A 24274-nucleotide genomic window follows, 5' to 3' on the forward strand; every position below is an offset into this window, starting at 1 on the left:
AGCACCCTGTATAATGTAATCTGTTGTAAAAACAATTAAATGTTACAATATGAGTGAATACAAAATGTCACAAGGCCAAGCATGAAAAGTTTTAAAAACAATTTTATTTTATTTTAAAAATTATGAAAAGTTCTCTTATGTTTAATTGGATCCAAAATTAAAACATATTTTTAATTAATTTTCAAAAGAAAGAAAAGTATTTTAGATTGAAAACATAATAATAAATTATTAAAAATTAACAGATATAAGGAAATTACAGAATATTTTCAATGACATTTTACTTTGTCACAGAAGAAAAATAAATCACGAGAAAGTATTTGGCGAAACTTTAATAAAATATTTTTAAAGTTTACATGGTAAACAACTAACAGAACAATTATAATAATGTGACTTGTGCTATTGTTTGTTTTGAGCCGCTTCTTTTCTGGCAGCATCTTGTAGTAATTGCGTGTCTACTTCGTCTGCTGGTAATTGAACATATCTAATGACCGAACCACGGATGAAACAATTCTTCACTGATAACTAAAAAGATTAAAATTTTACATAAAAGAAGGAAATTATTTCTTAAAAACTTACTGAAAAAAATTCATCTTATAAATGTGGAAAAATGGAAATTAATTAATTAATTAGTTTTTCAAAGTTTACTTACCATATGAGGATATTTCTCTGGATCTGTTACGCTAATATCTGTTAATTTAATATTTAAGTATTGATCCACAGAATGTAGAGTTCCACATATACTATAATTTAAGAAAAAATTTTGAATTTAATATATTAATAAGATTGATAATATACATATATAATGGGTCAATAAAATACAGTACGACATCAATTATCCGAATGTCGATCAACCGAAAGTTTTCCAGTCAGCAAATAAATTTCTGCTAGTGCTGTGGTGCTGCAATCTTCAGCTATGTCTTGGGCTACTGTTATTTCTGTTGGCGAGCGTGTTTTGGCTGGCAGCACTGGCACGACCATGAGAGGGTACTTAAGGACGTGCCAGGATTTGAACGAATTTCAACAAGCAATAGGTCAATATATTTTTTCGTACATAATCGGTTATCTGAAAAATCGATTTTCCGAACAACCCCAGTCCCCAATTAATTCGGATAATCGACGCTCTACTGTATTTGCATGCCCTGAATTTTGTTGTCCGTAATGTATATGTCAAGTCTTAGAAGTTTATTCTGCAGACATGGTTTGCGCTACTGACAGGTGCCACAGCTTAGATACACTCAACATATCATTCACTACTTGCATGCTGCCGCATTAAGGAATAATTGCACACACTTTCCTGACTGCTGGATAGGTTGGGTTGATCTCACTGTCATAACCCTTCTAGATTTTTTTTCTGTGTGGGTTACGTTAAGGAAACTGCAGAGTATATGTCATATGCATAAGAGATGTGGATGTATTAAAGAAGTGAATCATGGAAGTCACTGCAAGTATGACATTGAATATGCTGACAAAACTGAGTATTTTCTAGATCTGTGGTTCTCAATCTTTTTGAAGTTGGGGCACACTAAACTTTGACATTTTTTTCCTGGAACACTTAAAATACATCAGCTTTAAAGTAGGGATGGCAAACATTTTAAAATCAAGAGTGCACTGAGTCAAGTATATGAGGTCATTGGCCTTTGCTGATTACATTCCCATACAAAAATTATTTTACATTGTATTGATTTTTCTTTTGCAACAATTTCTAATTGTATATTTGTTTTTCACAAAACACTTGGGTGCTCTGTGAAGCCACTTCATGTTCCATGAACTGAGAACCACAGGTCTACATATACTACAGGTGACGAAAAGTGCAGCGTGCGGAAGTGTACTGACATGCTGACTAAAACTGTGTTTGCTTACCTTTCGATGCAGGAACTGCATCTGTAAGTTCCACACTGTTTTAAAAATAATTTCTAAAACTTGACATAGACTTTACAGACACCTTGTACATTACAATTGTAAATGAAAAAATGTTTAAACTCTCTTACATTATTATTTTTTTTTAAATATGACAAATAATACTAATTTACAAAATAATATAATTTTTATCTCAAAAGTTTCACAAACAATATGAAGAAAATACAAAAACTATAATCAAAAAAGTCCTTAATACTTTGTATGAAATTCTTTTCTTTCAATCATTCACAACCTTTTTGGCATGGACAAAACTAAATTCACAGTAGATTTTTGTTTGATTTTCCCCATTCTTTTGTCAAATATTTCTCGAGATCATTTTTTGTTAAAAATCTTGTATTTTCTTATGGTTAGATCCAAAATGTGCCAAATTCTCAATGGACTGACTTCTAGACTTTGATGTGGATTAGAAAATTTTTTCTTTTTAACTTATACAGAATTCATAAATAACTTGTAAATGTCAGAACTTATAAATTTAATTTATGTGGAGACCGGACTTGACAAAATTTTTGAGAGAAAATTTTTTGTCTTTCGAGTGCTAAATTAGTTCAAAACCCAGCGAAAACAAAAATTTTTTCAATTTAATTACTGGAAGACGATCGCATCTCTCTCCCCGGAATCACTTCCTTTCCCAGGGGACTCACCGAATGTGTCAACAGGAACTAACAACAAATATTCACAATTGGTTGAAATTAGTAATGTGGCTAAAAATAGGGCATCGAAACCAAAGGGGGAGGACCCCCAATATAAAAGGATTAATTCGAGGACAAGAAGGTTGTCGAGAGTCCAAAAATTTGCCGAGCCACCTCCTTTTGTGAGTGCTCCATCGCCGATCCTTTCGTCCGACCTTCCACCAATCCCTTGACCACCATTCCTGATCGTTTCTGCCGTTCTCCAAATATGACAAGCCAACATAACAAACTTGAATTCTCTCCATGATCCAGGACAATCCCATTTATCTACGATCTTCAATCTACGACCTCGATAATCCTCTCTCCAATCAAAGTATTTCGCATTGCGCATAATATTGTAAGCTCTCTCTCGGCTAGGAACTCTTTAACTTAAATATGAAATCATGTTACGCTATATAGCTTTGTCCGATTTAAGCCGCTCTTTGGAGCTAAAGAGAACTCCCTGTTGTTCTATATACATGTGAATAATTTATATAAATAAACGAGTATTTTTTTAAAAATAAGTTTGCGTGTGCACTTCTTTTGGGTGCGTTGTCTCTCGGTCTGTCAACATCCCAACTCAATCCGCCTATAGACGTGACTGCTCACGCTCAATTGGAATAGCAGCCGAAGGTTTCTGTATCAGTCTTAAAGGATACAGTGGTGTCAGTCCTAATGTAGGCATCACCAGTCCGGTGCCGACCCTCTGGCCACATTTATAAAGACCGGAGTATGGTCAAAAATGTTAGTTATCCATTAGTGTTGTTGTTATTGGACTCCTAAGGTTCTCAAGTGCAAATTATACATTCCAGTAATTCTGTAAGTTGTTTTTAAGAATTCATTCTTTTACAATCTTGGCAGTAGGTTTAGGATTGTTGTACAGCTGAAAAATGAAATTGTTCTCTCATCCTATTTGTCTTGCACTTTCCATTAAATTACGACACATTTCCAGTACTCTATTCATTTGTTTATGAAGCTGTAGCAAAACCTGGACATTTACCCATTCTGCTATGTTCATTTAAAAATAGTTTTACATGCTTCTTTGCTTTTATATCTTCCTTTTCCAATCAATTTTCTTCCTGTTTCTACACATACCTTTTTCCAGATGTTGAAACAATGTCACTTGCCAGTATCAAAGTGCTAATTTTAGGATTTTCCTTCATTTATTTCTCTTCTAGTATTTTTGACAGCATATTCCAACTCATTTTGGTTTTATTTCTTTATAATAGAGCAAACTTTTGGTTCAATTATTTGGTTAATTACCGTTCAGAATAATGCCAAACGGTAATTAACTTTAAATATTAAAAATCAAAGATGCAGTCCGTCAAAACAGAAATCACACTTTATTCAACTTTAGAGTTCTGTAATATATTTTTGACGACCCACCTTTTCTCATAGGCTACTCGGCCGTCAAAATTAAAAACTTCTCTTTAAAAACAACAAAGTAATAATCCAATTAAAAACAGAAGTTTTAAAATTAGAACCGGTGATGCCGCAGACTTCTTCCATCGGCCGCGTTTGGCAGACTCAACGGTTCCGGAGCCATCGAGTATTTTTCTGCCGAACAGTAGCACCATTTAGGAACATGTTCGGTATTTTGATGTAACATTTAGTAGCGTCTTTCATTTACGCTACCCGAAACCGACCAATGACGGCTGCTTTCTGTTCCAACGCACACATCACTCGTCATTCAGCAGACATAAGTACATAACAGCTACCGACCGAAATACCTTTGCTCGGTTACCGCTGTTGACACAACCGAATGCACCATTTTCCATCATTTAAACTCGAGGACCACGTAGAGCTTATACCGACGCTTACTTCTAGTGGATATACATGTCTACCAGGGCACACTTCATGACACTTCCCATGTAAAACTTAAGTATTCATAAATTTCCGAAAATTATCAGTAGAAGTTACTTTTAGGTCGAAATCTATATACTTAAACACGTGCAACTTAACTAAAAGTAACGCCTACTTGATTATCCAGTATTAAAGTCTATAATCAGTTTTTTGTGAAAAGGTATCAATATTTCAGAAATTTATAAAATTTAAGCTTAGAATGTATGATTATAAAGTAAAATCTCAATAATTTGAACAAAATTCATAATTAAAACTGAAATACACACATAAAATGAACCTACCTGAGGTCATTCTTGAGTTCAACTACAACATCTTTACCAACTAAAGACTTGAAAAAAGAATAGAAGAGCTAGAATAAAATTCGATAATATTAATTAACGAAAGATTCTTTCATTAAAAAAATAGTAATAAATGTTAACAAAACGTGCCATTTTGCTTGCTTTCGACAGTCAAAGATACACGCGCTCATTCTCTATAACCAATAAGCCTTTTTTCTAAGAAATTTTTAATTAGAAAAAGTATTACATTTGTATTATAATATTAATGACTACAACATCGATTAAATAAATAAAATAATTAAACAGAATTTAAATATTTAATATTTAACTTCTCGGGTTACGTTCTATTATAACAAGTTTAAATGCGTTTCGGTGCGTACTCCATCGACGGGATTATCATACCGATACGGTTTAACGGAATTTATTAAGTGATACGAATTAAAATTTCGCGCGGATGAAATTAAAAACATTTAAATACGTTTTATAACTTTTATATAATATTTAAGAACGAGTTTATTTTCGTAAAATTACTTTTAACGGGTTATATTTAGAATATGTGATAATTCGGTTCGTTTAGTCGTATCGTAATGTTTTCGGAGTGACGCGCTGAATCGGTGTTTGTAGCTGTCGATGAATTAGCAGTTTACACTGTAGCAAAATGATGTCGGTACTTTCTCAGCAAAACTTTACGAATGAAACGATGCAACATCAGTTTCATCCTTACGATAATAATAGCGGGTAAGTAATGATTTATAATCTTAATATTTAATAATCGTGGAGATTAGACACGAAAAGCTTCGATTAACATTGGAGTAGAAGTGTCTTTTGGGTGTTTCGTGTGTAAACTGTATGTGAATAAATGAATTAACCTTTTACCAAAATAACTTCTGACACGAAGATTGTACTACATAAATAACCATTATTTTCAATAGACACTTGAAAATTAAAGTCATTACTGTAGATTCTTATTAACATTCTGGTTTTATCGATATTACATGAGGATAAGAATTGGAGTTTTGTATCAAGGCTGGCAAATAATGCCCAGCATTGCAGTGGCGTAGTGAGGAGGTGTATCATGCACCGGGTGCCACTCGCAGAGGGGCGCCCAAATGGTCTCCAAGACAAACTGTGTGTTTCTGGAGGGGGGCACCAGTTATGTTTTCTACGCCACTGCAGCATTGTCCAGGAACTGGGGAAGAGAGCAAGTGGTCTTTGTTATTAGGTAGGTACGTTTCTCACGATGGCGGAGAGTAACTGTGCAAAGTTTGGTGTAAATTGGTCAAAGGATTTCCAGATGTTGCAATTTTCAACATTGAAGTGGCGCTGTTGTTGACGCCGACTCGACAGATATGTCGACTGCTACTCTCTGACAAATTATGGGTAATTGGTGTGACATTTGAATGAAATTTGTCTTGTCGAGAACAGAATTATGGGAACTGAGCATTTCGTGCTCAAAGTTGGAACGTCGTCGATGGTGTCAGATTGTTGGTTTCGACACTCGACACTCTTGTTGAAAATTGGAATGTCCTGTTTTTCTGTTGGTGGGAATGAAATAAGGGATGCTTGACCCGTGCATCTTGTGATGGCTGCAATTTCTTTTAGGCGTTTTATTGCCGATGAGACTCGCTCGCTTGTGTATGCCCAAAAAGTAAACAAAAGAACTTGATTTATGTAGGGTAGATATCTTGTAAGACTGATTCATATTTTTATATAATAGTATGATATGATTAATACTAAAACAATGAACACAAAAAAAATACTATGGTCTAGGTACAAAAGTTTGGTTTTGTCTAAGGGAAGTAAATTCGCTCTTTATAGTTGTACAAGTCAAAAGACCTGATGCCGGCATCAGGCCTTTTGACTTAAAGCTCTCCTGGACACTTGCTGGCGTGGTGATTGTTGCCTAGCAGTAGACAATCGGGATGTAATCATCTGCCTTGATATTGGTTCAAGGAATGGAGAGATGTTTGTGCAAGATGATTAACTTTGTGATGTGTGGTGACACTGCTATAATGACATGCCAACAATTTTCCTTTACCCTCTCTTTATGAAGGCTAGTGCTTATTTTGCAGTTGGAAAGAAAATCCTCCCTGCTGACCTCATGAAGCATTTTGTTTTGTCCATAGGATGAAGTTAGGACGTCATCATCATCATCAACAGAGTTTGGCACGTTTGGCAGACTAATTCTTGGTTGCTTCCCTTTGGATGTTGAACACTTTTTTGATTTATATCAGGGATGATGTTAATTGCTGCCATGAGAGTTTCACTCTCCTCTTGGGTACCAACCCGGATACAGATGCCATCGTTTCTTATTTCTCTTATTGATTTGACACTTACTTTAAGTTGCTGTGCTTACTTTAAGTTTACATGCTTTTCATTATGGTGCCTTTAATCTTTTTTTAATTTCTGGCTTGGATTGGGACTCATTGTCACCCTCACATGCCATGCTGTGCTTGTGGTTGCTTGTGCATTCTTTGTTTATTTTCTTTTCAAGAGTTTGATTAATTGCTTTCGTTGTGTTGCTTGGCCAGATGTTATTGTTTTTATTTAATATATCAGCATAAGATAGCTGTATATCACTTCTTTCACTCGGTCTAGAAGTGGATTCCTGCTTTGAGCGTACCTCATGCAGAATCCCAAAGAACTGGCCTACACGGGAATGAAGTTGAGAAACCCTCTCTCTGAGTTCCATTTTCTCCACAATTTTTAAGTTAGGGCGGCAGGACTCTTGAACTAAGTCCAATATTTTTACCAGTTGTAGGCCGGCCTCGTGAAGAATAGTATCTTCAGAGTAGCAAAGTACCTCTTGTGAGGTAGCCTGCTGGTCTGAGTAAGAGGTAATTTGGAAGATGCCATCATGAATGGCAAACCATGCAATCACAACACAAGGACAAATAATTGTAAGAATAAATGATAAATAACACACACCCCAGCAAAACGGTATCTTAAGGACCAGTGATAAGGTGAACGGAACGATAAGAAGCACGAAATAAATCAAGACCGACACTAGGTCCAAAACAGAATAATGTCTCGCTTTACAACTGAAATCTGTGGGCTCCACTTATAGAACACTACAGAAACATGTTAAGGAATATATCTGACACCATTAATAAGAATTCACAACCAGGTACTGTGTGTAGTGGGCACTCTGTAAAAATGTGCTTGTTCACTGGAAAAATCCTGACTATCAGACAATTAATGAATAGTGCCCCCATCTAAATGGTGAAACAATTTTACATACACTTTGTTTCTTGATACTATAATATTATAAATGTGTAAGACTTGCTAACTTTGGATCCTAGATGTGCTGCTGTTTTAGATATGTGCACCACATTAATTATTATTAGAAAACTGCTCACTAGATTAATTACAAACTTTAACCTTTTTGTGCATCTTTCCTGCATACCTCCAATGTACAAATGGTGTATTTGTGCGAGTCCTTTTTTTTAGGCACATATGAGTCCTTTTTCTTTCACATATGACATTGCTGTATGAATATATTAGTATGGATCCCCTTATATTTTTTATTTTTTAGATTGTCATGCTTATATATTTTCTGTACATTTTTTAGTTTTAAATTTTATTCAATTTAATTTTTGCGTAAAAATTTAATGAATATTCTATATGGGCTAGTTGGATAATGGTATTTATCATCATTGAATGTTAGCTGAAGCTGCTGTAATGTAAGAACTTTTTATGTAATGCTGACAGACAGTGGTGTACATTATCGTTTTCTAATAGTATTTGGTGTGTATAGCTATTTAAATTTTATTCTTGACTCTATACATAAGTAGAAAACAATTGTGGCTTTTTTTTTCTTTTTTGCTGTAATTTAAAATTATAATTTAAAGTCCTTAGTAAATTATGTAAAACACAAAATGTCCACTAGTGATTAGGTAATATTATAGAAATAAATATGTTATATTTAAAAATTCAGGACACTAAAAGAGCAAATCTCAATGTACAGTAGTAGAGCATCAATTAACCGACCGCGTTCTAGTTGGCAAATTCAAATGTCCGCTAGTGATGTGGCACTACAATACTTGGTTATGTCTTGGCTACTTTAATATTATTTTTGTTAAATTTTTGCATGTTTTAGCTGGCAGCACTGGCTCGACCATGAAAGGGAGGCTAGTATTTAAACCAGGCCTAATACACTATACTAATAATGTATTTTCTCATACTTTTCAGTTATGCGACCAACCCCAGTCCCCAATTGAGTCGGATAATCGATGCTCTACTGTATTTTATATTAGTTCTTGGTCTAAAAAAAGTAGTAGTGAAGATTGGATAGTCTATGTTCATGGAAATGAAATAGCAGAAAGATATGTTATCGGGACGAGAGAGACATTATTCATAGTGTGTTTGCTTCACTAGGAGTCTTTTATAACTTTTAAGTATGGGACAGGTTGTTGAAAAGGCGTTATGGTTCGTCTGTTGTTTGCATCCATCCTGTTCTTTTTTGTTTGCTTTACTGCAGTTTGTACATTTAGGCTCGTCTTTCTTATTCGGGCAATCTTTGTATTTATGTTTCTTCGCACAGTGGCTACACCTTTCAGACGAGTCACGGACTTTTGCAATATGCCCGTAGCCTGTGCATTTATAACATCTCAAGACTTGGACATAATCATCAACTATAAATGAGCCCCATCCATAGCTTATGAATTTTAATTTAATTAACAGGTTGCGAATATCAGGGGATACACTCAGTACCACGTGCCTGCAATCCTCTCTTTTCTTAGAGGGAATAGTGTGGCTTATATTTGTCTCCTTCAAGAAGCCATCTAGAGATACTCTTTCCCAAATGTCCTCATTTTGTTCGTAGATGTTTGACAGGAATGTCGCTTTTTCCTCCTCTTTAGGAACATTGAGAATGATAATTTTTGGTTTTCTCAGTTTTGGAGTTTACATCTTTACTTTATTATTCATTTCTGGAAGTTTTTCTATTGCTTCCTTTAAGTTTCCTAAATCTCTGGCTGATTTAACTCGGACCTTTAGGCTTCCTCCTGACAATGATTGGATTGTTTTAATTCCCATGTTTAGGCTTTTGGGATCAATGTTTTCCCGCAGTGTGTCCATTACCTCCTCTGGACATAGTTTTTCACCTTCTTCAGACTCCACCGGATGTATAATCAAGTCATTATTTGTGTTGTGTTTGGGACTTTTGCCTACAACCTCAGATATCATGCTTGTAGTTTGGCTACAGTTTGGTAAACCTTTCCTTACTACATTTGCATAGCTTTCGTTACTTGTTTGTGGTTCAGTCTTAAGAGCAAGGAGCATGCCGTACAAACTATTAGCGGCAGCATGCATCTTCATGGCTGCTTCCCTCACACTTTTACGACACTTTGTGTTCACCGAACCTTGTGAGTTGTTTGGTATGTTTTCCATAATCACCTTTAAGCTGGAAGTGATTTGCTCAAATAATTCCTCCTCAGGGAGAGTCATTGTCCAGAAACGCAAGAAAAAATAGCTTACAATAATGAGAAAAACAGAAATCGCCGACCAAATGCAGAAAACGCCGATCAGCTCACTACACGCCAAACGGTTTACAACACGCCGAATGGCTTACTACACGCCGAATGGCAACACTCGGCCGAAACACGTGTATACTTCTACTTTCCTAACTTTTCCACTCTAACCCCTCCCTTCCCCTCCCCCTTTTTTTCTACAGGCTAAGTTGTTAAAACAGCCTCTATCTTTATCCTAAAGTCTAAAGTCTATGTTCATGTTCTTAATGAACTTAAGTGAACACTATAAGACCACAAATACCTTTAAAATCGAGTCTGACATTTAATCAAACAGTGAGAAATATATACACTGATAAATGTTTTCAATCCTGATCGGATCATCTTCAAATCAAAATGTTCTAACCGTTGAATGCTTAGAAAAACAAGACATTCAAACCCTCCAAAATAAGGTCGACTCTCCACAAAATTATATTCTGATGGTGTATGAAGGGAAGACACTTTTAAAATCCATTGAAAATTTTTGTAAATTTTCTAAGTTTATACAGTAATTTTTACAATCACCAGACCCTTCAAATAGGACATCTATTATATTTACCTTTAAATAGCAGACACTAAATAATGAACACTGTCGTCCATAACCAACCTTACAAAACCCCCAATGCCCTGCCTTCAATGTACCGAAAGAATTAATTACATATGAAATATTTTAAAACAAAAACCAATGAAATGGTTCAAATACTCTTTCAGAGTATGAATTTTGACCTAGCTTAAAATAGGAATAGGAGAGTAGGGCAGGTTATAAAAATTTGAATAATAATCTTTATCTAATTATGTACCCCAAAGCCTGTTACCAGTGTGAAATTAACATCAAAAAAACCTCCATATATGGCCTCCAACCACCTTTTGATATTCTGTGTGGTGTGTTGGAGGCTGGAGATTGGAGAAGTGTGTAGGTGAAGGTGGTTGGAGGCCATATATATTTACAAATACAGTATTAACAACAACTGTATTAACCACAAAGAAGAATTAAATCTATCCGTAGCATGGCAAGCACTAGTGGACAAAGAACTATAAATTATCGTCAATTGCTACCTTCTATAGTGCACATGCCTAATGAGACATCATCGGGTAACATATATTCGAATTTCGAATGTTCTTTCTTTCTAATGGCATTCTAACGGAAAGTTGTTGCCACCTGAAGAAGAACCGTTGGAGGTTCAAAAACGTTTGTGGAAGTCTATTTCTTTTTTTTTTTTTAATGTTAATTTTACACCAGTAACAGGCTTTGAGGTACATAATTAACTTTACTCTGGTGTTTAGTGTGGAATTGTAATATTTATCTGTTAGAGAAGTTTAATCTGGTTAAGTTGTCAATCACCATTTATCATTATACATATTGTTATTAAACTTCTGTCTTATTTGGAATTAAGCGTATGACACCAAAAGACTATAAACTTTTCCAAAGTTATTCATTTGTTCAACAAGAACTGTAGTATAGTAGTAATGAAAAAAAATTTAAGATCATAAATGACGTCATAAGTGCAAGAAAACCGAATCTCTTCTCATAGCCTTATAGAAAATCACTTCCATGACATGACCTTTGAACTTTCACAAACAAATGCCGTTGCCATAACTGTTTTAACAGCTTTGTGGTGGCTAAAGTGTAATTTTTAATAAATCACTTACTGAAAAAAAGGCAAAAAGGTTTGAAAAGTTACACCTACTTGATAACTACAAAGCAGACAAATTCCTGTGTCAATTTTTATTAGTCGCTTAGATCATAAATGACATTATAAATGTAACAATTCCGAATATATTTCCCACCCCTTGAAGTAGATAACAAGTTGCCTTCGTAATTCGACATTCGAACGAGATTTCTACAACTAAAAAATAATGTATATTTATTTTTTAATCATATTTGCTACATTTAATTTTCAGTATATTCACATTCCTAATGCAAATTTGATGTTTTCATAATCCATTGTATTCTTCACTACATGATGACCAGATTAAGATAGTGTAGCTGCCAGCACGTACCTCCAAATAGCGGACAAACTTCTTGGTCCTGACGGTGTCCGCTATTCAGAGATCATACAGTATTTATCCAATATCATGCCATAATACAACCACGGTGGTAGATCCAGAAGTACTCAAAGGAGTCTAAATCAAAAATTATTAATTATTCAAATATTTTTAAGTACCTTTTATTAACATTGCACAATGGTTGTATTATAGATTGTCTGGTAAACTGTATTTGTTGTCATAAAAACATTTCAAAGTTCAAACAAATAATTTTAATTTTTTTCATATCAATGGTATCTCCTACTGCAGGGATGGGCAACCCGCGGCTCTTGAGCCACATGTGGCACACAGTAATATTTTTTGTGGCCCACCTTGCATAAAATATGAATAAATATATCAATTTCCCAGCTTAAGGAAGTATGCGGCAAAAATGAAAACGTTATTTTCTATAACTTATGTTCGTGAATAGTTTTTCCGCAATGAATTTAGTAAAAATTAAAACAAGAAACCACGTAACAGACAGAACGAAACTAATTTAAAACTAGCAGTGACTAATATTTAACCAAATATTTCCGATATATTACGTTTACACCAGTTCCAGAAGCTAAATTAAGTATACCTGTGATAATTTATAATTATATATGAATAAATATTTGTGATTTACTGACATTTTTTAAATCTTTTCTCTTGTGTGTGGCCCTTACATAGAAAAAGGTTGCCCATCCCTGCCCTACTGTGTAATGCGTTTGGCCTAAACCAGAGAGGCCAAACACATTATAGACAATGCGTTTGGCCTCTCTGGTTTAGTTGTAACAAGAAAAAAGGCAGACGAGATCCCAAACTAAGTATTTGGGGTCAAATATTCAAATTTGAGAAAAGTGATATTTGCCCATCATTAATATTTATTATTAAAATAAGTTAACTTTCAGAACAAATAATTTTATAACTAGATACTGCAATAATATTTCATTAATTTAAACTATATTATAAGATTGTTAATGCAAACGTAATTAATTTTGTTTCTTTTTTTGGAATTATATAGAAGTATCGTTGCAATTGCTGGAGAAGACTTTGTAGTAATCGCTTCCGATATGAGATTGACAACTGGATATTCAATTTTCAGTCGAAATCAATCCAAATTATTTAAATTGTAAGTTCATTTAGAAGTTATTTTGTCAAAATTTGGTTTAAGTGTTTATTCATTTATTCTTAATTTCTCAGGTCTAATAATGCAGTTTTAGGAACCAGTGGATGTTGGGCCGATGTCTTAACATTTCGTAAATATCTGGAAGCGAGAACTAGTGTAAGTTATATTTAGGATTAGAAAATTGGTGAAGAATATCCCGATCTTAAGACCTAACCTAATTTTAAGTTTAGAAACATTTTAAATTTAAAACAGTGCAGCAATGATGACCAAACTTCAATTGGTGGGCTAAATTGTGCATAAGTTGTAGATCAGAGGCCACAAATGTATATTCCATTTTAATTTTAACAACAAAAATAATCTTTCACTTACAGACAGTTGCATGAGTTTGTTTAAAGGTTAACCCATTTAGATTATACTTCTGTTAATTCCTTTTTTAAATTGAGAGGGAGACTCCCTCTCACCTTTCACAGAAGGAGTAAGTGATCGTGGGCACTTGTAAAAATGCATGTCCCACTTTTCAATATTATGGTCTGTTCAGTTGAATGAAGTTTATTTGATTGGTGGAGATAGCGGCTACGGCTCTTTCAGACAAAGTGTTCGAAGAAAGTTTCATTAACAAAGAAAACAACATAACATTGGCACTCACTTCTTTACAAATATAAATATCCATAAACCTGATTAGCATTAATATAGCCTGATATACTATTAATAATTAAATTATAATTAATTTGGTCTAGAGGTAGGCATTAGGCACCATCTCTTGATAAATTTAATAATTATAATTAAATTAATATTTTAATAATTAATTTAGAAGGTTCTGAAGAAAAGAATTAGCCTGAAGCGGGACTCTAACTCGCAACCCCCCCCCTGCTTACTGTGTGGTTATGCGCATGCTGGTTATGCTACCCAGTATGCTGTCCAATCTTTGCTTCCAGATCATACTGATTACTCGCAGCACCATTGGGAACACCTCCGCACCAACGGTCTATAACTCCCACTATGGCAGTCAGCCAGTCATCACTTGACCCTGGTGTGGTATATATGTACAAATTTAATCTAATAATTGGGTTTATAGACATTTATAAGTTACAAAATGCTTTAAAATTTAAATGTGCCAATCAATAATAGTGATACAATGTAAATTCTAATGTTTCAGTCTTTATAGACCATTCGGAATAATCAGCTTGTAAGTTACTGTAATTAACAAAATAATGGGACATATCAGTAAGGGTGTTGCCACCTTTTAATTTCTACAAGGAGAGAATTTTTGGAAATATGCAAGATTACCACAATTCTCTCCTGAAAAATTAGCCCCTGATAATTTTTAAGTTAAGTTTTTTTTTAATCAGTTCGAACAACGGCTGTGATGCATTTAAGAGTCTAAATAATACTCCCATGCATTTGGTATTGGGAATGTAATCCATGTTGATGCCTGCTCCTCATATGTCAGCCCTATAGATTTCTGCAGCCTCTAATGCTCTTATGAGTTGTCTGTTGAATACCCTGTGTATTAGGGTAGCTTCGTCCCATAAGGGGGAAATTCCTGGGTTTGGTGGCATACCAGGTCAGAGCTGCATTGATATTTCCTTTTGCCACATCATAATTATGATCTCGTAACTGGGCTTGTAATGATCTGTATGTGGAACCAATGTACATTCGTGTTCTGTTGAACCTACCATCATCCTGTAGTGGGATGCGGTAAACTCCAGGTGCTCGTGTCCTCAGTGTAATCCTCCATGTTAGACAAAAGGTGGAACACTGTGGGTTTCCTTTTGTATGCTATGAGTATGTTTAAATCCTTGGCAATCCTCCTGTATATGTGATGGAGGGATGGTTCGTAACTTAGGACTACCCATTTCTCTTCTGTGTTGTTAGTATTGGTGTTGATTGACCTGGCCTGATATGTGGACGTTATATTATTGATAAACAAGTGGCTGTATCCATGCTTGGATGCGATATATTTCAGTTGTTCTAGCTCATTGTTAGTATCTGAGAGTTGCATGCAATGTGAGTGGTCTCTAGCCATAAGTGTGAGGAACGCAGATGTCTTATATGACCAAGGGTCAGCAGAGTTGGCGAGTATGAATGGGGGATGTAAGTGGGTTGTGGTACACTGTGGTGTTGAATTTATTATCCGCTACATGAATCTTGATGTCCAAGAAATTAATGTCCATGTGGCTTTCTTGATCTAATTTTAGTGTTAATCCATAGTTGTTACTATTAAACACTTTTAACACATCTCTCAACATCTGGTTTATTTCTCCATATAATCAAAATGTCATTAACGTATTGGGTATAAATGAGGATATTATGTTTGAAGTTTACTAAGGACCATTCTTCCAATTGTCATACAACCAGTTCACAAAGATTACCTGAAATGGAGCTACCCATCGGTATCCCTCTATTTTGTATGTAGGTACGCTCATCAAAGTAAAAACATGAGGAATAGCACAACAGGTGTGCTAGGTCTAATATCTGAGTGGAAAGATTGAGCATCAGGGGTAGTGCTTAAAAAGAAATCTCTTAAAACTCAAAAACACTGTTCTATACGAATAGATGGAAACATGGATACAAAATCAAATACAGTGAGATATTTGTTCCCACTTAAATTAATAGCAGCAAGTTTGGATAGAAATGCACCTGAATCGGAGATCGTATATGTACAAGTATATGATTGAAGGTGGCACTTTAACACATGATGGATCTGATCTTCCAGCAAAAATGTTGGGGATCTGGCTTTATCGATCACAGGATGCAAGTTTTGACCTGCATTTTTGCAAAGGCGAACAGGCAGGATTGTCAGGAGAACTGACTATTGTGTGCTGTAGGCCTAGTGCCGTCACTAGGCTAGTGCATGTGAGCTACCGACACGACTTTGTAGTTTCATTATATATAAGGTCTCAGCAAGTTGACATTGCATATCTACTATGTACTGCTTTAACAGATGGATGTAGGTGGTCCTTGAATGTTCAAATGTTGAATTTGAGTATGTTGCTGGAAATTTGATGTTTAGGTGAGTCTAAGTAATAATTAATAAACAAAAAATTAAACCTTTCATATTTATTAATTTAATTAATTTTACAAGGTTTAATTTTCTATGTTTATTAATTATTACTTCTTAAAATTTTCATATTTGTGACTTCGTTATTGTGAATTTGTAATTATACATTCTGAAGAACTCAAAAAGCTTGGAACTGATGATCATCAGTAAAATCTGATTGAAAACATTATTATTTCAATAAATTTGTAGCTGGATTTATCAAGGTTTACTTTATTTAGGATTTAGTATATCAGTTGTCTTCTAGAATGGTATTTCTTGATCTTTTTGTTTTAAGAGAAATTTATTTGTTTAACCCCTTTATTATTTTCAGATGTATAAATTTGAGCATAATACTGACATCGACACCCCAGCTTTGGCACAACTGATATCAAACATGCTATATTTCAAACGATTCTTTCCATATTATATAAGCACTATCCTGGCTGGCTTGGACGAGAATGGTATGTTTTAATTTTTGGAAAGTATTATGTAAAATCTTCAAATAAATATATAAAATACATTTGAAATGTCATTTAAAAAGGTAAAGGATGTGTATATCATTACGATCCCATCGGAAATTTTGAAAAAGCAATTTACAAATCTGCAGGCTCGTCTAGTGCATTGCTGCAACCTCTGCTCGATAATCAGGTATTTTGTGTGTGAAATGCCATTTTAATAAATTATTTTTGCATGCTGGCATTAAACTCTACCTTTACAGATTGGTCGTAAAAACATTGAGGGCGGTGTCGAAACAAAACCATCTCTTAGCGATGCCGTTACCATCATCAAGGACGTTTTTCTCTCTGCGGCAGAGCGGGACATTCACACCGGTGACGGTGTAAATTTTGCAGTCATAACTCCCGACGGAATTAAAGAAGAAGTGTTTCCGTTACGTCGTGACTGAACATTATTATTAAATTTTTTTTATGTTAAAAATTCCATTTATAAATAAAAAATTTATTTGAAAATTTACTTTTTTATTTTTGCAATATCGTATTTACTAATAAATTGAATTCCGTCCTTATATTTTCCAATTTGACAATTGAAATTCTTAATGCCTTTCTTGTTTTTCCTCCTCCTGAAATAAAATAAATTCATTAGTTTTATGTATATTTTACAATAAATGTTGTACGATAAACATTTTTGGATATTCTACTTACGATTTTTTATTTTGTTTTGAACCGAATCCCACTTTCTGGTTCTGTAGAGGAAAAAAAAATATTTCTGAATCTTTGCTATTAGTGTGCAAGTAAGCTAAGTTATATTTGATATGGCACTAGAACCACAGCACCAAACCTGTAGCTTGTGAGCCATTTAAATGTGGATCGCAGCTCGTGTATTCAGATTTATCATGTTTTTTAAAATTATACATAAATTAATTTTTTATTAGTGGCCGTTAAGATATTAGAAATATAAAATAACACAGTTACATTTTATGAATTATAAAACAGATTTGCAGACATTTGAGCTGGATAAATGCGGTTCCACTGTACTGTACATGCAATTATATTCAGCATTAATTGCACTTAACTATTTAATATTTAGATATTATAAGATGCTTTTATATAAACCAATCAAAAGCCCAATAAACACAATCTAGTTTAAATATCATAATACCGTAATGTACAAAATACTAACTCTCTTGTTTTGTTCGGTCTCTTCAAGCTTCTGTTTTTTGTTTTCTTCTAAAATTTCCTTATAATTTTTATATTTTCTCTTAGGAGGCTAAAAGTGGTATAACAAGTTTTAATATTAAAGTGATGCGAAACTATATAAATATTAGTGGAATAGCACCAATTTACCTTGGCTCCTAATCTGATGGCCAGAGCTTCTCTGGCATTTTCTGCTTTCTCTTTGTCAAATCCCGAAATGCCGAACCTGTAAACTTCATAACGTGCTTTCTCTATGTCAATGAGCGATTTCGGATCTTCGGATACATCTGGGTTGACGGTTTCTTCTTTGATATCCTATGAAATTTTTAAAAATTATAAAATTACTTAAATACTTTAAACAGTGAGTATTTTATTAATGTACAGTACTTTGAATATGTAAAATACACTCAAAATTTAATAGCTCTTCTGTGTATTTTCAACCTAAATTGGATCTATGCTTAAATTGGCAAATTTAATAATCAATAAATTTATCTGTAGAATTTGCAATTTTTATATTGTGAATACATTGTTTATTTAACACTTCGCTCGTTTGTAACACATTTCCGTGTACGGTACGGTACTTTTGAGTATACGGGGTGCATAGTAAAGTCATTTTATACACTGATGTAAATGACACACAATATATGACAGTAATGAATGCAGCATATGAGAGCACAGGAATGTGAGATGTGCACATTAGCACATCTCGTATTCCTGTTCTCATATGCATTAGCACATTTCATGCTTTCTATCTATGCTATTCGTGTATACAGGGTATACTTTCTTACTAAATCAATTTCTACAACTTTGTAATTGACTTTTTCCATATAATGCATTATTTTTCAGATAGGACTGCTGCAAGCAGGCTCATCTTATAGCACAGATGATGAACATGATGTAAAGTGACTATGTGGTTGTACAGTACAAGGACTTTAATAATATACTCTCTCTCTTATATATATGTATGAGATAGCCCTGGATGCCCCTACTGAGCATTCTCGGTATTCCGTGACAGATATATATAAACCATTGATTCCAGTTTGTATATGATAACATATTTTGGCTTTTCTACAGTTATCAAACTGACAAATTTCTCTTTTTGTAGACCTGTAATATTTAAAGTGAACACTTTTACTTTGCTATAAATCTTACATTTAATTGTTTCTTAATGTGTTCATCTTTTGCATGCTATATACTTCTCACTATGTAACTAAGCCTTTTAGAGCCTAATCCATCATCTCTTGGGGGACTTTTGTAATTTCTTCCCGATTGACACATTTCAATCCATTTATCGTGTGATTTCTTTACTCTTTATATTTTTTGAGGCTACTTGAAACAATCGGAGAGAGCAGTATCGGGATTGTTTGGTGTAACCATTGTGAAAGTTTGATAAATGCAGTTTTACTTTCCTATAGGAATGGAATTGTAGCCTTTGCTGTGTGTGAAGGCACAGTCTTGATGAAATGCAAAGTTGCCATTCAGAAATGGTCTCTTGGCATCTGACCGGAAGAAAGGACACAGGATCTTCTCGATGTAGTATTTTGATGATACTTTTGCCCCAGGTTCCACAAAATTTGGCTTTGTTGTTCCTGTAATTAATCAGGCTAATATCTGGAAGAAGAAAACTAGCCAGAAGTAGGACATGAACCCACTCTGGTCTAATTCTTTTCTTCCAAAATGTTTTAAATAATTTAATAGATTAATAAATTATAATTAGGTGCCATCTCTTATCTAAATTAATAATGTCTTCCTCTAGTACCAAATTACTTATTACGTTATAATTAATAATTAGAAACTATTAGCCTGATTAACTATGGTCATCATTTGGCTTAGTATCAATACGTCGGGCTTTGGGATGTTGATATGTATTTGTTGTTCCCTTCACTGAAATTGCAGCCCAAACCATAACCTTTCGCAGATGATATGCTGAAGTTGATGATGGTGCTTTGGAGTGATTTTGGCTCCTGTAGCCGACCTTGAGATTTAGTGAGAGGGTTCTGAACCAAGCTTCGTCAGTTGCGATTAGGGAATTCGATCCCGACCTTTATTTCTGATTTCAGGATTATAATTAGTCAATCCCGGGATTACTTCGGTATTGAGGGTTAATAAAAAATAAGAAAATCTTACAGAAATCAGCTCTTTAATCAACAAATCAAAATTTAGACATAAATCAATGCATTTTACAGTATACACCTAACTAATTTAACTAACCAGACTTAAAATCACTCAGTTTTCATGTTAAAGTAATTCTTTTTCAAGCATCAGTGAGATCTCTTAAAGGTTTTTTTCAATTTATGTAAGTTTAATGTAACAAAATATGCAAATAAATGTTGAAAATTAACAAAAATCTCTCTCAACATCGACTAAATAGACGGCTTTCGTGTAACAACCTAGTAAGTAGGTAGTAAAGTAAGTTTCTTAGCAAAAAGTATTTTAAAATAATATTAATCAGTCGCATTTTTCTTAAATATAAAGAAAACTAATCTAATACGAACATTCTAATTTGAATTGCAAAAATATGACCTGAGAAATAACAATGTATCCATTGTCTCCTTAATTTGATGCACATATATGCAGCTGCTGAGAAAGCACTTAGAAGCTCAAAATTTTAATATAGACGAGTTCTCGGGCATATTATTTATGTTCATTCTTCAATTTAAATTGGATGCAACGACCAGAGGCTGGTGGGAGTGCTCACTTAAGGGTGATGATATTCCTCCATTGAATCTTATTAGAATTTTTGAAGGGTCAGGTTAGAACTCTACAGCCGACCAAAAGTGCTCTCGACTGCGCCAGCGAAAATTCAAAAATGAAGTATATTCCCAAGTAACCCAGTGAGAACTTGCTTGCCTATCATTTTAGTTCAGAATGCAAGAAGTTTTATATTAAAATGGTAGGCAAGCAATTCTGTTAAGAGCACTGGCGCTGAACGTTTCACTTCATGCAGCCTATTTTGCAACTTTTTTAAAATGATGTCAATCTCAAAAATCCCAGGATCAAATCCTCTAGTTGTGATAAACTTTTGCCACCTATTTTTCTTCAGCATGTAGCAGAATGGACAAGATCTGCAGTATCTCTCCTGGATGGATGCATTTGAAAGCTTATGGCATGCAGGTTTCTCGACGAGTTTAAGGTCGATTTTCTTCATATTATTACTGGCCATAGTCTTTAGTCTCTGTAATGTTGTCTTTGGTGAGATATACTGTATTTTCAATCACCATTGCTTTGCTTTGATCCTTATCTGGATGCTGTCTGCTTATCATTTTAAATGTTTGAAATCTGTCCAATGGAAATGCATTGTCCTTTAGTCCTTCAATTCTACTGAACTTGCCTGAAGGACCACCCAAGTTCTAAAAGAGTCCTAATTCCAACTGTTTCATCACTTATTTTCATATTCACTATTTTTACCTACATAACTGATCTGGACACATAAACTTGCTAGACTTTCTACTATTAAATCATTCTCGCATCATTATCCAAATCACTTTCATTACTGTACAACATTCGCTTAAAAGTGTTAATTTTGATTCTTTGTAGACCTGTAGATGCATCCTGATATTAAGTACAGCTTCCTGCTTTTACAATGATGTAAATTCTTTCTTCTCCATGTCGGTTCTGAAACTAATGAGATCTATGAATCTCCATTAAAAATAATATATGTCATATATTTGTGTGTGTGTAATCATCTGGATCAGAAATCAAACAAATGATGTACATGATATCATTGAGAGGATTGAACATTCAAAATGGCAATGAACCAGACATATTGCTAGAAGACAAAACAACAGATGGATTACAAATACCCTAGACCTGTGGTTCTCAATCTGTGGTCTGCAGAACAGGGTGCTCCATAAAGCCACTTCAAGAAAAATCAATACGATGTGAAATAATTTTTGTATGGGAATGTAATCAGCAAACACCAATGACGTGATATACTAGACCGAGTGGTATAGAAAATGTACAACCGATAAAGTAACTGCCTTGAGAGTTCACATTTGAGCAGTCAATGTGGTTTATTTCACTGATTTCCAGTAATTGTAACGATTTGATTTTTTTAATCATAGTTTTGCATCATATTGTCAATTAATTTTAATGAAAAATATAAAGGTAATGGATAATTTCATGATAAAGAAATCTCATCTTCATATTAATGATGACAATGCCACTCGTAGCACTAGCAGAATTGAAGATGATGCAGAAGAGATAAAAATTGTGAAATCAACTCTAAATGTCAATCGCTCATATGACAAAGAATGCTTAAAATTCGGATTTACCTGGACTGGAAATACAGATTGTCCAACTTCTCTCTGCATTGTATGTGGTGCCCGCTAAATTAAAGCATCATTTTTCAACTGAACATAAAGATCTTTCATCAAAAAATAAAGAATACTTCAAAAGACTTTTGAAAATGTAAGGTAAACAAAGAAGATAATTTGAAAAACAATGAAAGTAAGTGATAAAGCTCAACTTGCATCATATAAAATTGTTGAGATAGCAGCATTAAAATTAATGCCACACACAATAGCAGAAGAATTAATGACATGTCTGCAAAATTGAAAGAACAGTTGAACTTGTGAACATACCATTTGCATTAATATCTCAGGATGGGGAAAAGATTAAGTAACGAAATTTGGCATGGTGGCCTGTATACGAGGGGCATTGATGCTATTAAATTTCGGTGGTTAAAGGTCAAAGGGGTGGAGAGATAAAAGGGATTGCGTGTATCTCCAGTAGGGTCAGACTTAATGACAATTTTACCTTGTTATTAACATTTATAAAACTCATCCATATCCTCAAAATTAAGTTTTTTGCCATTTTACAGTAATTAATAATATAAAAAGTTTTTTAAACAGATGGCACCACACACAATTTTATTGTTATATTATAATTAAAATTATAAAAGTTATTTTCTAAAAATAAGATCTCATAATAGCCAGAAAAGTTATGCAACACACTGGATTTTTTATATGGCAGTTCTGTTCTACTGAAGGTTCTGCAAGTTGCTAAAGTGATACACAAAAAATGATAAGCTTTCTACCTAAGGAAATTATCATTTAAGGCCTTGAGTGCATCCATTACTAGAATTCTGACCATATCTACAGTATATACAGTAGACCCCCCTATAACACGGTAGATACGTTCCGTGTTGTACGAGTCCCTTAAATATATGAGCCAATCACAGCCCGGCACGTGTGCAGTTTAGGGGCTACGGCTGTTTGAAAGGTTTTCTTCCATAAAATTAATCGATTCTAGAATAATTTGACTCAACATTTCTAAATCACGTATAATTTTTTGGGAATAATCCATATAAATTATGCTATAAACAAAAACTTATTGGATTACTTACCGAGTGTGCACCGTTCGAAGATGCCATTGCCTAAGCTTGTTTTCGTCGTGGAGCGACTCATCGAATGGCGGATGCATTTCCTGATAAGTTATTCTTTCTGCAAAGAATTCGCTGAACTTTTGAGACATCATTAATAGAAATATAATTTTTATGGGCGTTGAATAATACTGTTAATGTTGTTTTCACAGGAACTGTATAAAAATTTATCAATACTTTCCCGCCTAAACTCTCTGTATATACGCGTGGTGCTGGACGGCGGCAAGTAGTTCGGCTGCTAGTCCACTATTGGTCTAGATTCGACCAATCTTGTGACACGAGTCAGCGATGACGTTTTACCGTGTTATATGAGTCTCTTTTAGCATGTTATACAAAACCGATCGCAATTTTTTTGCCGTGTTATATGAACCTGTGTTATAGGGGAGGTCTACTGTATATATATATATACTGAATAAAACAATAGGAACTATTTCTGATAATAGCTTATAATTCTTTAAGAAAATTTCTATTACAATTGCCTTAACTAAATTACTGAACTACAAATTTATTACATAAATGAATTTAAAAAAATCTTACCTGTTTTTTCTTTGGACGACTGTCGAAAACAACAACTTCAACTTTTTTTTTCCTCTTTGAGTTTTCTTTATTTATTATATTTTCCATTTTAATTCTATCCAATTAATATCTAAAAACAAACAATTGCCCATTATTAAAATAATGTAAATATGAAATTTCCATTATTTTAACACAAATATTCTTAACATAATTATTTTAAATCATCATAATTCATTTATTGTTAAAAAAAGAATTAATTTAATACATTGATTAATGTTCCGTTTACAAAAGTTACGTCTGAAAAACATTATTAAATA

At 33.9% G+C, this 24274-nt stretch overlaps 3 protein-coding genes across 3 annotated transcripts; 1 reads left to right on the plus strand and 2 right to left on the minus strand.

The window, feature by feature from the left end:
- Positions 1-314: 314 nt before the first annotated feature.
- On the minus strand, positions 315-5023 carry LOC136981638 (U6 snRNA-associated Sm-like protein LSm2). Its single transcript, XM_067277969.1, has 4 exons — positions 4877-5023; positions 4730-4797; positions 650-740; positions 315-522 (listed from the first exon to the last, which is right to left on the minus strand). Exons 1-4 carry the CDS (start codon positions 4877-4879, stop codon positions 397-399), a joined length of 288 nt encoding a protein of 95 aa, XP_067134070.1. The 5' UTR covers positions 4880-5023; the 3' UTR covers positions 315-396.
- A 282-nt stretch (positions 5024-5305) lies between these two features.
- Prosbeta6 (proteasome beta6 subunit) lies at positions 5306-17374 on the plus strand. The gene is made up of 6 exons (XM_067277985.1): positions 5306-5464; positions 13262-13369; positions 13441-13522; positions 16738-16867; positions 16948-17054; positions 17125-17374. Exons 1-6 carry the CDS (start codon positions 5385-5387, stop codon positions 17308-17310), a joined length of 693 nt encoding a protein of 230 aa, XP_067134086.1. The 5' UTR covers positions 5306-5384; the 3' UTR covers positions 17311-17374.
- Positions 17363-24082, minus strand: LOC136981655 (uncharacterized protein C1orf131). Its single transcript, XM_067277986.1, has 5 exons — positions 23979-24082; positions 18209-18373; positions 18045-18131; positions 17567-17607; positions 17363-17484 (listed from the first exon to the last, which is right to left on the minus strand). Exons 1-5 carry the CDS (start codon positions 24063-24065, stop codon positions 17376-17378), a joined length of 489 nt encoding a protein of 162 aa, XP_067134087.1. The 5' UTR covers positions 24066-24082; the 3' UTR covers positions 17363-17375.
- Between the last annotated feature and the right edge of the window lie 192 nt (positions 24083-24274).

This window comes from Centruroides vittatus, unplaced genomic scaffold (assembly GCF_030686945.1).
Source record: "Centruroides vittatus isolate TY-2023 unplaced genomic scaffold, ASM3068694v2 contig_786, whole genome shotgun sequence".
Classification (NCBI taxonomy): domain Eukaryota; kingdom Metazoa; phylum Arthropoda; class Arachnida; order Scorpiones; family Buthidae; genus Centruroides; species Centruroides vittatus.

What these genes read in the sequence shown, in the direction of transcription:
- LOC136981638 (XM_067277969.1), bottom strand. An exon ending in GAACTCAAGAATGACCTCAG is followed by an intron (nt 741 to 4,729) that starts GTAGGTTCATTT and finishes CTTAAATTATAG; the next exon opens with TATATGTGGAACTCTACATT. An exon ending in CAGAGAAATATCCTCATATG is followed by an intron (nt 523 to 649) that starts GTAAGTAAACTT and finishes TAATCTTTTTAG; the next exon opens with TTATCAGTGAAGAATTGTTT.
- Prosbeta6 (XM_067277985.1), top strand. Translation starts at nt 5,385, where the DNA reads ATGATGTCGGTACTTTCTCAGCAAAACTTTACGAATGAAACGATGCAA. An exon ending in GGCTGGCTTGGACGAGAATG is followed by an intron (nt 16,868 to 16,947) that starts GTATGTTTTAAT and finishes TCATTTAAAAAG; the next exon opens with GTAAAGGATGTGTATATCAT. An exon ending in AACCTCTGCTCGATAATCAG is followed by an intron (nt 17,055 to 17,124) that starts GTATTTTGTGTG and finishes CTACCTTTACAG; the next exon opens with ATTGGTCGTAAAAACATTGA.
- LOC136981655 (XM_067277986.1), bottom strand. Translation starts at nt 24,065, where the DNA reads ATGGAAAATATAATAAATAAAGAAAACTCAAAGAGGAAAAAAAAAGTT. An exon ending in CCATCAGATTAGGAGCCAAG is followed by an intron (nt 18,132 to 18,208) that starts GTAAATTGGTGC and finishes TACCACTTTTAG; the next exon opens with CCTCCTAAGAGAAAATATAA. An exon ending in TCAAAACAAAATAAAAAATC is followed by an intron (nt 17,485 to 17,566) that starts GTAAGTAGAATA and finishes ATTTTATTTCAG; the next exon opens with GAGGAGGAAAAACAAGAAAG.